Genomic DNA, 14,053 nt, shown 5'->3' on the forward strand with positions numbered 1-14,053 from the left:
CCATCCATCCATCCATCCATCCATCCATCCATCCATCCATCCATCTTCTTCACACCCTTGCCCCTTAGTGGGGTCGGGAGGTGCTGGTGCCTATCTCCAGCTAACTTTCTGGGTGAGAGGCGGGGTCACCCTGGACAGGTCGCCAGTCTGTCGCAGGGCAACCTGTACTTTTACTAGAGTATTTTTTCATACTAGTATCTGTACTTTTACTCAGTGACGGTTTCTGGTGTGGGCGACATGGGCAACTGCCCAGGGCAGCATCTTGTCAGAACGGCATGAGCGCCCCCGGTCGTCCGATGTTACCATTTCATATTATCCAGAATATTTAAGGTTTTTATTTTTTTTTCATCTCTAATGCTTACCCGTATCCTTGATGTTTAACATTATTGCCAATGTTTATCGTATCTGGGATGTTTAACGCTGTCCCCGATGTCAAGTGTCTCCAGAAAAGTTTCCTATTATGTTACACTTTGGAGATAACATTAAACATCCAAGACATGATGAACATCAGCAACATCCTTAAACATTAAGGACAATGTTAATTGGAGATAAAATAAAAAATTGGAAACAATGTTAAAGATCCCGGATGACGTTAAACATTGGAGATAACATCAGTGTTGGCGTTGTACCCTATGTTTAACACTGTCCTTTTTTCTGTCTTATCTCAAAGAAATCTCCATGTCCAACCTCCATATTCAGAGATAATTTTCTAAGATTTTTCGGTTTTATAAATTTTTATTTTAACAGACAGACAGATTGTGAGAACATCCCTGTAAAGAAATCAAAAATGGTCATGTAACTCCCAGGAGCTGAAGGGAACCAGGATGGATCAATGGAACCAGGAAGGATCGAGGGAACTATAGGACAGATTCAGATGTAGCCTAACGGTTCAGCTCAGGCTGAAACCAGTTTCACATGAGGACAGCAGAGTTAATTCCTGGTCGTGAATTCTCTCTTCCAGAGAATTTGTTGCTCCGGCTCAGTGTGACAGAGCAACTCCAACTGTGAACAGGTGAGGCCATTTTTAGGCTGTTTGATCTCAAACCTCCCCCATCAGCGGTGCTGAGTTACCATGACATAACAAGGCGTACATCTTAAAACCTTTCTCCAGCTTACTTGTTGGGCGCTTCGGATCGAGGTACATCATTAATTATTACCTTGGGCAAACCCTGCAAGCACCTAGTGCAAAATGCCATTTTCAATAAACAGGGGACTCTTTAGAAATCATGAATTAAACACAGTTCATCATTAAAACTTGTTAGTAAGCATAAATAACCCAAGACTCTGGATAATCTACTGAAAACTTTGTAGTTTCAACCTGCTTCTGGGACTTGAGAGAAGAAAATTGGTGTCAAACCTTTGTGCAGCAAAAAATTGTTGTGAATCAATTTTTTGATCAAAATTGATTGTTGTGATAAGGGTGTAATTTTCTTACACCCTTATCCCTCTGGGTTTGGGAGGGGTGTTGGTGCCTCTCTCCAGTGTTTGTGAATCATTTTAAAGATATTAATAAATGTTTCCAAAGGTCATCCAGCCCCTTCCCATTTACAAATTATAATTAAGCAAACTGAATAAAACCTCTATTTAGACCCAAACACACACACGCACACTGTTCTGACACACTTTTAAGAAAATCGTCTGAAGCTCTGTGATGTCTTGTTAGGTGGAACCATTCTCCGTCATTCTTTGTACCTCCCGGTAGGAAGGAAGGTGGGACTCGGTGGAAGCGGTTTCTGTACTTGTTGCCACGTCGGACTGTTTGGTGAACCTGGAGAATTAATTTCACATATACTTGAGTAAATATTTTTAGGAGGACTAAATAACAGTCATGGTGAGTTTGAGTACTTATAAACTTAGCTGCTGGTTAAACTGCTTCAGGACAATAATGATACTTATTTATAAGTACTGACGTTCTCGTTCTCGCAATTCGTTAGCACAGTGGCTAATAACAGGAGGCTATTTTCTCTTGATTTGTGCTTAATTATGATCTTTTTGTGATTTAAAGGTTTCTGTTATTAACACAGTGGACACCTCGCATGAGGACATGATAGTGAGTATTTCATTTTTTTTTTCATTCTTGTAATATGTCATTGTTGTTCGAAGCTAACACAAGGCGCTAGTGCTAAGGATTATCTTTATTGAAACGTTTTTCTATGTTTTTGGCCAACATACATTTCTTTTATCTATTTTTATCACCTATAAAATACTTGGGAGATGCACTTTGTAATCAGGAAAGTATCTAACAGTAATTATGAATATTTGTTCACCGTAAACCTTTATCAGAAGCACATTACTTTATACTTGTTCCTCTTATTGTGTTGTACAGCCATGTTTATTTGAGAAACTTTATTTTAAATAGACACGTAGCAAAAACAGAGTGATTGTTATAATTGTAATATTCACAGCATTTCCTGTAGATGCAGTTTAATTTGAATACATTGACTTGGGGAAATGTGCATCAGCTACATTTATAAGTCAGCTTGACTGTCAAAATAACGTTCAAGAGTAATGGAGCTCTTGCAATACCTCTTTACTAGTATGCAAATGCCCATGTCTTATTTCATTTAATTCAATTTAAATTTAAAAAGTAGTGTATTAGTACAAAATGAAAATTCAATAATTACTTAATAACTAAATACCAACTAAATGATTATAGTAACGTAATATTTTGCTTTCTTGTCCTTTTTTTCTTTTTTTTTCTAAAAAACTGTGTTTTTTTCTAATTATTTATTACTAGCGCTTTGAATTACCCCGTTGTTGAAATGTGCTATGCAAATAAAATTGTCTTGTAAAGTGTTGTACAAGTGAGTCAGTTTTAAAACAGACTAATTTATGTTTTGGTTTGTATGATTAGCCTCTAAAGATACAGAATTGTCTATGAAAATCCAGGAATCTGAAATTTGATTCTGGTAAAAACTGCTACTTCAGTTTCATGTTTTGAGTTTTTCAGCTTGTGTCACTGTAACCAATCATGAAATAGTGGAGCATTCCTGGTTGTGTTTGTTTCAGCACGATGCCCAGATGGATTACTATGGGACTCGGCTTGCCACCTGCTCCTCTGACCGCACCGTCAAGATCTTCGATGTCAGGAATGGAGGACAGATTCTGGTGGCAGATCTCAGGGGGTAAGAAACAGAACCAGGAGGACTAAATCAACAACAACAAGAAAAACTATTATAGACTGTCAAGATCCAAAAGTAAATAACAAGCAATATTTTTCCACTGATCCTCTGGTCACAATTTACTCTTTTTTTATGCCATGTTGTTTTTTTTTGTTATTTTAGAGGTTATATTCATTTATTGTATTCATTGTACATAAGTGGAATTGAAGCCATTTCTTATGTTGAATTCCAATAATTGTTCTTTTTTAGACATGAAGGCCCTGTGTGGCAAGTAGCGTGGGCTCACCCGATGTTTGGCAACATTCTGGCTTCTTGTTCTTACGACCGAAAAGTCATCATCTGGAAGGAGGAGAATGGAGCCTGGGACAAGATGTACGAGTACACTGGACATGAATCATCAGGTTGGTAGATAGCCTTGAATCTATTTTCCTCTTCCTCCTGCTTAGTTGCTGACTCTGTGGAGAGGAAAACCAAGCCTTGTCTGGCTGTTAATATTTCAACTGCTGACCATTTGTTTCCCTTAATGAATAACAAACTCAACAGCAAGGTAGTTCATAAATTGAAGTTCAGGCATATATCAAGTGTATGTTTAAAATAATCAGTAGCACTATGTAAAACTGTAAAAGTTTTAGTGCGTGCCAAATCCATCTTCCTTTTTATTATAAAATAATAAACATTTTCCATTTTGTATTATAAACAAACTGTTTATGTTTTTATTTTTTTGTATGATGCCGTTAGATGAATTTCAGCATTTTTCCACTTTTTTTAAGCATTCATTGCTTATTTTATTGGTCACATGACTTAGAAACTAAACCATTTCATTTATGGGGATCGTACAGTTTCCATGTAGGAGTATTTCCTGTCCCTTTAGAGCAACCTCTGTTCACATTTCATGACAGACATCAATCATCTAATGATGAATTGGTTCTGTCTGAGATCATTTTCAACATTTTGTGAAGGCGTTGATCTTTTTCTTTTCTCCATCCCTCTGTGTCCACAGTGAACTCGGTTTGCTGGGGTCCATATGAATTTGGTTTAATTCTGGCCTGTGGAAGCTCAGACGGGGCAATTTCTCTACTCACATTTACTGGAGATCAGCAGTGGGACGTCAAGAAGATTAGCAATGCACACACTGTGAGTCAAGTGGTAGAAGTAGTTTGTGATTCCTGTCATTGTTTTGTTTATTTTTCTTTGCTGTTCATTTTGAGGAGTGGGTTTCGTGTAAATCTAAGGTGTATTTTTGCTGCAGATTGGCTGTAATGCAGTGAGTTGGGCTCCTGCTGTAGTCCCAGGCAGTCTGATCGATCAACCATCTGGACAGAAACCAAACTATGTCAAACGTTTCGTCTCTGGAGGTTGTGACAACCTGGTTAAACTCTGGAAGTGAGTCTCTGTTGTCCAACATATCTGTAGTGAGGATGCTTTTTGTTTCATTTTTAGTTAGGTTGATAGTTTTGCTCAAAATAATGATTATACGCTTTTTTAAAGATCCATGCTAAGCGTTTGAGTAATTTTTTTAATGCATATTTATGACTTTTTTTGACATGCTAGTCTGTCTTTCTGCAAGACAAAGAGTGCAGGAATGTCATATTTGGTTAATTTAAATGTTTAAGCATTTTTTTTTGTTACATTATTAAACTTGCTTTAATATTTTCCAAATGTATGTCCTGCTAGTAGACTTTCAACATCTTTTTAAGGTGGATAACTAAGAACTGGAAATTCTTATGTGAACAACAATTACCTTTTAATCAAGTATTTATTTGTGCAACCACTTAAAAACCCAGTATGTTATGCTTTAAGTGTTGCTTCTTCTCTGCAGAGAGGAGGATGGTCAGTGGAAGGAGGACCAGAAGCTGGAGGCGCACAGTGATTGGGTGAGAGATGTTGGCTGGGCTCCTTCCATTGGTCTTCCCACCAGCACCATTGCTAGCTGCTCCCAGGTAAAGTTTTAAGGTGTAAATCCCTGTGGCTTTACTAGACTCATTTTCTAAAACATAGTTATTCTTTTATCCCTTATAAAACATTAAAGAGAATGTAGTACTTTGCTTTGCACTTAATTGTTTACTTGTACCACTAGGTGGAGCCATAAAACTATAACGTTTTATAGTTGGTTGGTGGTTAAAAAAAAAAAAGATATTAAGATTTTTCTTTTCATGGCCGAGCTAAATTAAGTATATCTGCTAATAGAGTGTGATCTAATGAATGAGTTTCATTGCTGTAGATACATTTTGAGTAAGTTAAAAATAATTATTCAAGGGGTTTAATCCTATAAATGTAAACATCTGTTTCTTTATGTCACTTCCAGGACGGCCGTGTGTTTATCTGGACGTGTGACGACCCTGCTGGCAACACCTGGACGGTCAAACTGCTCCACAAGTTCAACGATGTGGTTTGGCACGTCAGCTGGTCCATCACCGGAAATATACTGGCAGTTTCTGGTGGAGACAACAAGGTAAAATATACCATCACGTTCTTAAGAGTCTTGATAAGTACAAATATAAATGTGCTTGAGATCTAAAAGCTGAAGGTAAAGACTTGTGTGCCTTCTTGTGGCTGTAGGTGACGCTGTGGAAGGAGTCCGTGGACGGTCAATGGGCGTGTATTAGCGATGTCAGCAAAGGCCAGGGCGCCGTTTCCACCATTACAGACACTCAGCAGAATGAGCAGTGACAACCTTACAGCAAAGAGTGCAGCTTTAAGAAATTGATTAATAAACATGCTGGACATTTGGACTGACATCAAACTGCTGTCCAGAGTGACTGAGCTCAATCGGATCTGTTTTTGACTCCTGGATGTCTCCTAAGACAAGAAAAATGTTTCAACGTGAGAAAGATTGAAGAATAAATGGTTGTTGTTTTTTTTTTTAAATTCAACCATGGTTTAGAATGTGTTTTTGTAACATTCACTCCAACCTCAGTATTTTAGTTTCACCAACTCACACCGCTTCCTCCTGAAAGCTGGTCCAAATGAAACTTTAGTCGTAAAAATATTCTGCTCTTCCTCTCCATGTGACTCTGTTTTGAAACATTCCGCCTTCATCACCAATAAATCATCAGCCCACAGGTGACATCACCTTTCTGCAAAGCCTCTGTTAATCCACAGTCACTGTTGACTTATTCATCTAAATAAGCTCCGAGTTGAAAAGAAATATTCATGCATGTACAATTTATTTTGCATTAGTTTCCTGATAATTCAGCTTCTTATCTCAGGCTGTGAACAAATCGCTATGTTCTCAGATGCCAAATTTTGGCTTAAGCTGCTTTAATCAGTTTCAGATATATGTTAACTGAATGTTGCGCTTTGTCACCATTGAATGCAACATAATTCTAAACAGTTTGGATGTTTTACTTTTATGATTTCAGATAGAGATTCTTTTTTCACATTTGATGTAATAACTGCTAATGTTAAAAATCTTATGTCTTTGCATTCATTATGTTTATTATTAATCTAAAATTAAAACGTGAAAAAGAAGATGTTTCTGTTGGATCAAATGCAATTTTTCTGCATTTTCTCAGTCATCTTTAAATTTAAGCAACTAAATTCTTAGTTAAATTGAGTTTCAGCAGCAAATGAAAACTGCAATGCTTTCAGAGTTTGTGCACCAGGCTAGAAGTGGTTGAAGATCTGCTTCTTTGCTGCAGTATTTCTTCCTGTCATTCTTCTTGGTCCCAGACAGGAAGTCTAACGGACTGATAAAGGGCCATCTCTGGAAATCAGCTAAATGGATGTGGTCAACCTTTTAGCTGTACAGTTTCACTTTGAAAATACTTGTCTCTTAAAAGTCTTAAGTGTTTTTAGGTGTATAAGAGCTTGCAAGAACATCCTTATAGAATATTTATTCTTTAACTTTTTTTTAAAGGGATTTTATTTATCTGAGCAGGAAGCTTCTGCAATAACATTCCATGTTAAGAGTTTCTGAAAAGTCAAAATGTCTGAAAATGTTAAAGAAGAAAACAACAAAGTGGGTAATGAATTACCATTAATGAATTTCTAACTGGGTGTGACAGCAGGTGTACTGTGCTCTAACGGATAGATCTCAGGTCACATAAATTATGCAAAGGGGGAAAAGAGGAAGTGTTTGTTGTCTATTATGTCCTGATGGATCCGCTTCGCTTCCTCTTTTTTTATCTGCTCTTTCATTCCTCTTTTAAAGCACCACTAAGTGAAAGAAACCATATTTTCACAGGAAACTGTAACTTCAAATAAAGAACCTGTAATGAGGAACTTTTCCTCAGAACCTCATGGGAAAATCCCAGCAGCAAAGGGAAGGTTGGAGAATATTGTCATTGAAAAGAACTTGGCTCCTCCTGGAAACTGACACAAACTCCACATGTGGGGATTTTGTGTAATTTAATCAAGCAGAATAATTTCTTCAGTCGTCCTGTGTTGAACTTTGTTCCCTCTGGTCTATGATGCAGAAAAGTGCCACGGCTCTAAATGCCCGCACAGAAACGTGTTCTTCATCTGATAACGTATGCTGCTGGGCGTGCTAAAGTTCACATGCTTTGGGGTTGTGGTCAACAGAGACACTTCCTGTAGGTTTGACAGCTGCTCTGTGAAGCATCTGTTTGAAGACAAACACTGCAACACACTTCCAAAGTCGTCTGATTTATCTCCAACGGTAAGAACTTTCTTCTACTAAGATCACAATCTTTTCCTTCCTTTATTAGTCAGTAAAGGTCATTTGGTGATGTTAGTTTCTGTTTAGAATCTATAAAATAAAACATGTTTTTGTTTCATTTTGATGGTGCGCTTCGTTTCAGTACTTCACTCAATTATTGTCATCTTTTTACTCCCATACAATGAAGAAACATCCAAATGCTGCATGAACATGTCTGTTCATGCAAAACATGTCTGGCAGTTTAACTGCATCTCTTATCTTCCTTTTTAATAAAGAGTTATCAGTGAGCTACAGTTGGCAGCATTTCCACTACACGACCCAATTCTTTGACTTGCTAAAATATGCTTTGCCACAATGTAGAAGACCTACTCTAAAACTGTCTTTTAAAAGTTTCTTTTAGTTTAAGTGTTTTCCACTTTGCTTTCTGAAGTGTTTTCAAAGTTTCCCTTTGGACTTTGACTGCTTTGATTTTTTGCCAAGTATAGATGTTTAAAATAATTTTTTTTTTGTTTTCTAAGCCAGTCACCTCTGACCCACGATTCACTCATAGATAAAAAGGCTTCAAGGATTACAAGAGTAGAAGCAGTAGTTGAGGAGTTTAAGAATGATGGTCAGTTTTCACTGTGTTCTTTTCTTCCTGTTTACAATTTTCAGATACTAACCTGGGATTTCTGAACATCATAGAAAACTACAAACTAATCATCTCCATGATGAACTGATGCTGAATTTCATGCAAAAAGTGCCCCTAGTATTTAGTGCAAATACTATTCAGCACATTGACATATTTCCCAGTAGATTACTATTTCTGCATCAAAAATATATTTTTTTGTGCTGGACTTTTTGAAACAACACTATAAGGATTTTGTTGTTATTGTTTTCTGTTCACATTACCCTGTTAGTTGGGGTATTTTGACCGTGTGAAACAAACAGTTGGTTTATACAACACAGCTGAGTCTAGCCACATAGCTTCTCTGTGGTTATGTTCTTATTTCACCAAATTCCTCTTGCGTCTGTGTCTTTTCATTTTTTTCATGTTTATTCATTTCAATTATCTTTTTTTTCTCTAAATAGGTCAAAATGAAAGTCGCAGCTTTTAATGTGAGGAACTTGGGAAATCAGAAAGTCACAGACAAAATGGTTTCCCAGTACCTTACTAAGGTAATGGAACTATTTCCATCTTTACGGCATTTAAAAATGAGATATGCAATGTAGATGTATATTGTTTACCTGGTTTGTGTTTCTCCCAGATAATCTCTCAGTACAGTGTAATTGTGATACTCGAGGTGGTAGATAAAAGCGGTAAAGCCATGGAGATGTTGCTTAAAAAACTCAAGTGTACTGCGTAAGTATAAAGTAGGAATTAACTTAGTGTAGACAATGGATAATGGATAATGTTCATGAAAGCATTGTGTTTCATCATAATGTTGTCTTGTGTTGTATTTGTTCCATCAGTGATCATCCATATGAAATGATCTGCAGCTCTAGTCTGGGCAGAAACACCTACAAGGAGCAGTTTGTTTGTTTCTACAGGTATGTTATTACTGCTAATAATATAGAGTTAAAAGTCAAACGTTCAAGCCTCTGTTAAACTAATGTGTTATGCTTTGTTATATTGAGCAATGAATGACATAAGCAACTTCATGTGGTGATGATTTAGAAACTCAAGATCTAACTTACATCAAAAGCAAACAACACTGTCCCTTTTTAGAGGAGACAATTTTGCCTTTGTATAAATAGGACAAAAACTAACAGCTGAAACTAAATCTCTTATTTATTGCTTACAAATGATTTTTCTCCAAAAAATTTGGATAATAAAAAACCAACAATAGGTCAGATAATCATCAAACCTTTAAGCAAATGGGCTATAATAAAAGACCACACCATTTATCACTCTGACAAACTACAGGAAGCTGAGACAATAATTCTCACAGATTCACCAAAACTGGATAATAGCAGGTTTAAAACAGCATCCCCTTGTTTAGCTGCACATTAATATTGAAGGGTCACAATTAGGAGTAAAAAAACATGAAAATATCTACCTTGTATCAATGTTTAAGCTGCTGCTGGTGGTGCAGCAGTGTGGGATATTGCTTTCTGGCAAATTCTGGGCCCCATATTAGAAACTGAGTCTTTATAATATCTTGCTGACCATGTCCATCCCTTGATGACCACAGTTTTCAATCTTTTCAATCAGTAGACCTCAATCCAATAAAACACCTCGAGGATGTTATTTATTCTGAGATCCTCATCTTGGATGTGCATCTGACAAATCTTGACCAAAATGTTTGAGAGATGTTTCTGACATCCTGTTAAATCTATGCTATAAACAATTAGTAGAATTTCATGAAGTTTCTGATGCACTCTGAGTGGTGAAAATCTACAAACCCCTCCAAAAAGTTGACTTCTCATGTACTCAAAAAGGTTTAAAATCATGTTCACAAAACAGTAACAAACTTGTTTTTAAATTGTTATTATTGTTTGTGTTTCAGAGCAGATGAGGTCAAGCTTACAGCTCAGTATCAGTATGAAGATAATCAGGCTGGAGATGAAGATGCTTTCGCAAGAGAGCCCTTCATCCTGCGCTTCCACTGTCCCTCCACAGGTGGGTGCTGTTCCACATTCATGAAACGTCAGATCACAAGGTTTCTACACAGTTTGGAAACATGAAATTGTACTAAATATTTGTGTATAAGTATGTATGAAGAGAATAAAAACAATTTTTTTGCACATACTTTGATTCCTATATTAACCATACAATTATCCATCCATCTGTCCATCCAACCTGCTACGTGTTGCAGTTTTTGCAGAGTAATACTTTATGTATAACTGTTATAGATATATCTGCTGTGAATGTATGGTCAAATGTTGTGTTTTATTTGGGTATCATGTGAACCAGGAGACGTTTTGACATGAAATATGTGAAGACACTGAACTGAGGCCTATAATTTATTTTAAACCTAAAGATTTATTTGAGCTCACACCTATTTAGGTGCACTATGGATTTGGGTCTTTGTTATTTGCTTTTATGTCCACTTTCAGCTGTAAAAGACCTGGTCCTGATTCCGGTCCACACCAAGCCAGAAGACTCAGTAAAGGAACTTGATGAGCTTTATGATGTGGTCACAGCTGTCAGACAGAAGTGGAAAACTGATGTAAGTTGTTAAATTTTATATAAAGATATGCAACTCGAAAATTGGAAGGTAATATTAGAGTTTTTATTAATAGCTTTGTTAATTCAGCCAGAAGTTAATCATTTCAGCCATCTCGTCACTGTAACTCAGAGGAGAAACTCTTCAAACTCCAGGTGTCACTGTCTTGTTAAAAATGTGAGTGAGATGCTGGATAATGTGTTTGGTAAATCTCTCATTGAGTAACACCACGATTTCTTCCATTTATTGTGGATCTTTTCTGCTATTACAAACAGTAAGAGATCAGTAGGCTCTTTTTTAATGTCTTTTAACACTAAAGTAATTGATAAGGCTGCCAATGGAGAAAATCTTGGGGGAGCAGGATAAAAAGTAAAATTGCAGTTTTGCTTACGAACACTAACAGTCATCACTACTCAAATACTTGTGAGCAGTAACGTGTGATTTTGACTTTTATTGTTATTGTTCTTGCCAGAACATCATGATATTGGGGGACTTCAACGCAGATGGTCGATATCTTTCCAAGAAGAAGAAGGAATCAATCCGCATCTCTTCTGATCCCTTCCACTGGTTGATAGATGACGATGTTGACACCACGACTAGTAATCATAATGACAACACCTACGACAGGTGAGATACATGTTAGGGGTCAAGGACAACCATCTTTGTTTCTACAGCATTAATAAAACAGCAGATTGTCACTTTTAACTTGAGGTTTAATGAGTCAGGACAAAATAAAAATGACTTTGTCCTGGAATTAGATAAAGAGTTTACATCGCAACATCCGTTTGTCATCAATACACACTGCGCACATTTTTAGCACAGTTTGAATAAAAATGAATTCCTGGTATTTTATTCCTTGAAATAATCATCTTGCTTGAAAAGGATGTTTCATTGTCCTTATTTCCAAATTTCCCTTGATTTTGATCATCTTTCTTATCTTGTCATTTTTTTATATATCCCCTCATTGTTATTTAGAATTGCACCCTGCCTTAATGCGTTAAACTAAGATCTTAAAAATAGCCTTCTTTCTTCTTCACCTGACTGAATCTGCATGATTGAATTTCATTCCCTCTAACAAATCATGGACTGCAAAACAAATCTACTGTTGCTAAAAGTACTATCTAATAATATTATATGTAAACGTGTGAATGACTTTGCAGGTATGTTGAAAACTGCGCCAGTAAAATGCATTTGTGATGCTATCTTCTTCAAATAGGATTGTGGTGTATGGGGAAGAAATGCTGGATGCCATTGTTCCTGACTCTGCAAAGTCTTTCAACTTTCAAGTGGAGTTTGGGCTGACAGATGAAGAAGTATGCTTTATTATTATCATTGTTATTGTTTAGCAATAATGCATCTCAGAGAAATGGTTGACACTTTCAGACAGTTTAGAGCACAGAATAGGTGCTAAGATTTATAATTTCATGTTTTTACTCTCCCAGGCTGGAAACATCAGCGATCATTATCCTGTGGAGGTGGAGCTGGAGACTGTCAAAAAAGCAGCAAAACCAAAGAAGAAGGCTTTACCACAAACAAGAAAGACATCCCCCAAAGGAAAAGGTCCAAAGAAAGGTACAATTTATTTTGTTGACGACAGAGACTAGAATTTACTCTAACAGAATTTGATCACCCCTGATCTAAACTTTTCCATTGCAGCCCTGGCCATGTGGTTAGGGTTCCCCTGCTGAAAGGTGAACCTCCTGCCCAGTTTCTAGTCTTTTTGAAAAAGTTTTTATTTTTGTGTGTGTGTCCAGGATTATCCTCCATTTAGCTCAATATCTTACCGTCATTCTGACTTGCTCCCCTTCCTCTGATGAATAAAAACATCCTCACAGAATGTTTGTCTGCCACCACTACTTTCCACCTTAGGCATATTGCTTTCAGGGTGATAGTTTTCCACCCCACGTACTGTTCAGCCGGTCTGGTAAATAATTTAAAAAAAAGAAAACGTTCATTTTAACTTTCTGTATCAGAGGAATTTTTGGCATGCTTTCAACAATTGAACAACATTGCCATTTTTCCACAAATTTCTTGTCCATGCATTCCCCCACCTGAACAATGGACTTCTGCAGCTCCTCAAGAGTAAGCCCTCAAGATAATCGAATTGATGCTAATATACACGCCGGCTCTACACTGAAATCAATTGGTTGTACTGGATTTTGTTTTGGGGCATTGTTAACGAGTACGCATAGCACCCAAAACTCACATTTATATTTGTAAAAACCATGTTGTTCTTCCTTTTACTTTACAAGCATGCACTGAAAAGTGCATTGAAGAGTTTATGGTTTGTTGAGGATTAGGACTTTTGCAGGCATCATGAGTGCATATCACTTTTTGTCATTTTTATATTTGATTAATTGTAAAATTCAGTCTTTGTTCATTTCAACCAACAGGATCACAGAGTAGGACCAAGCCAACAGAATCCAAGACTTCAGCTGCAAAAAAGAGAAAAGGACAATCAGTTGCATCCAAGACGCCAACAAAAAGGGGACGTTGAGCCACTTTAACCAATCATTACCAAACTTTTCTAGTCTATATTTTTGTGGAAACTCAATGTCCAATAAAGAAAACAAATATAGGCTAAGTCGACAACTTAATTCTCTGACTCAGATGAAACTTGATATTAAATAAAAAAATATTCATAAATCGAACTCATGAGTAAAATTTATTTTTATTTTTGTTATATTTATTTTAAGAATCGTGTAGAAAACCAAACACACATGTATTTCATAAAAGGATCTTTATTTAGCTATTTTTATGTGTGTGTCTCTGTGTGTGTTTTTAAGATGTACAAAATCCCCAAACTGAGACTGGAGAACAGAAGCTGTTTAGACATTTTAGAGAATATATCCAGAAGTCTTACATTCACACCACTTCACAGCACTTTTCGTTATATTGCGATATCAATGGGATACTAACGTCAGACAATTTCAAGCCAAAAAATATGGCCCTCCCCGCATTCACAGCTGCCTAATTTCTAATCCGTCCAGCAGATCCATTTAAATGATTACAAATCTTCGTAATTTTAAATGCAAATAAATGCGTCTACTTTTGCAAACAGTATTTACGCTGAAATAAATCCTATTTAGCTTCATACAGAATTTGAGGTGTTTGAATTCTAATAGAATTTTACATATTAACATAAAATAAATCACATTTTG

The 14,053-nt window shown here is 36.6% G+C and overlaps 2 protein-coding genes and 1 long non-coding RNA gene across 3 annotated transcripts; 2 read left to right on the top strand and 1 right to left on the bottom strand.

The window, feature by feature from the left end:
- Positions 1-1,678: 1,678 nt before the first annotated feature.
- On the top strand, positions 1,679-6,194 carry sec13 (SEC13 homolog, nuclear pore and COPII coat complex component). Its single transcript, XM_008409190.3, has 9 exons — positions 1,679-1,831; positions 2,006-2,050; positions 3,010-3,125; positions 3,372-3,523; positions 4,123-4,256; positions 4,372-4,505; positions 4,942-5,062; positions 5,428-5,574; positions 5,682-6,194. The coding sequence occupies exons 1-9, from the start codon at positions 1,829-1,831 to the stop codon at positions 5,790-5,792; spliced, it is 963 nt and encodes a 320-aa protein (XP_008407412.1). The 5' UTR covers positions 1,679-1,828; the 3' UTR covers positions 5,793-6,194.
- Positions 6,195-6,344: 150 nt separating this feature from the next.
- Positions 6,345-13,543, top strand: LOC103464822 (deoxyribonuclease-1-like). Its single transcript, XM_008409189.3, has 10 exons — positions 6,345-7,743; positions 8,815-8,901; positions 8,991-9,085; positions 9,196-9,273; positions 10,233-10,345; positions 10,783-10,895; positions 11,365-11,519; positions 12,109-12,205; positions 12,335-12,464; positions 13,286-13,543. The coding sequence occupies exons 1-10, from the start codon at positions 7,597-7,599 to the stop codon at positions 13,387-13,389; spliced, it is 1,119 nt and encodes a 372-aa protein (XP_008407411.1). The 5' UTR covers positions 6,345-7,596; the 3' UTR covers positions 13,390-13,543.
- On the bottom strand, positions 11,331-13,039 carry LOC103464820 (uncharacterized). The gene is made up of 3 exons (XR_533714.2): positions 12,944-13,039; positions 12,677-12,813; positions 11,331-11,510 (listed from the first exon to the last, which is right to left on the bottom strand). It is a non-coding gene; the product is annotated as an uncharacterized LOC103464820 (long non-coding RNA).
- Positions 13,544-14,053: the final 510 nt, after the last annotated feature.

Source organism: Poecilia reticulata, chromosome 5 (genome assembly GCF_904066995.2).
Source record: "Poecilia reticulata chromosome 5, P_reticulata-male-v2, whole genome shotgun sequence".
Taxonomy (NCBI): Eukaryota; Metazoa; Chordata; class Actinopteri; order Cyprinodontiformes; family Poeciliidae; genus Poecilia; species Poecilia reticulata.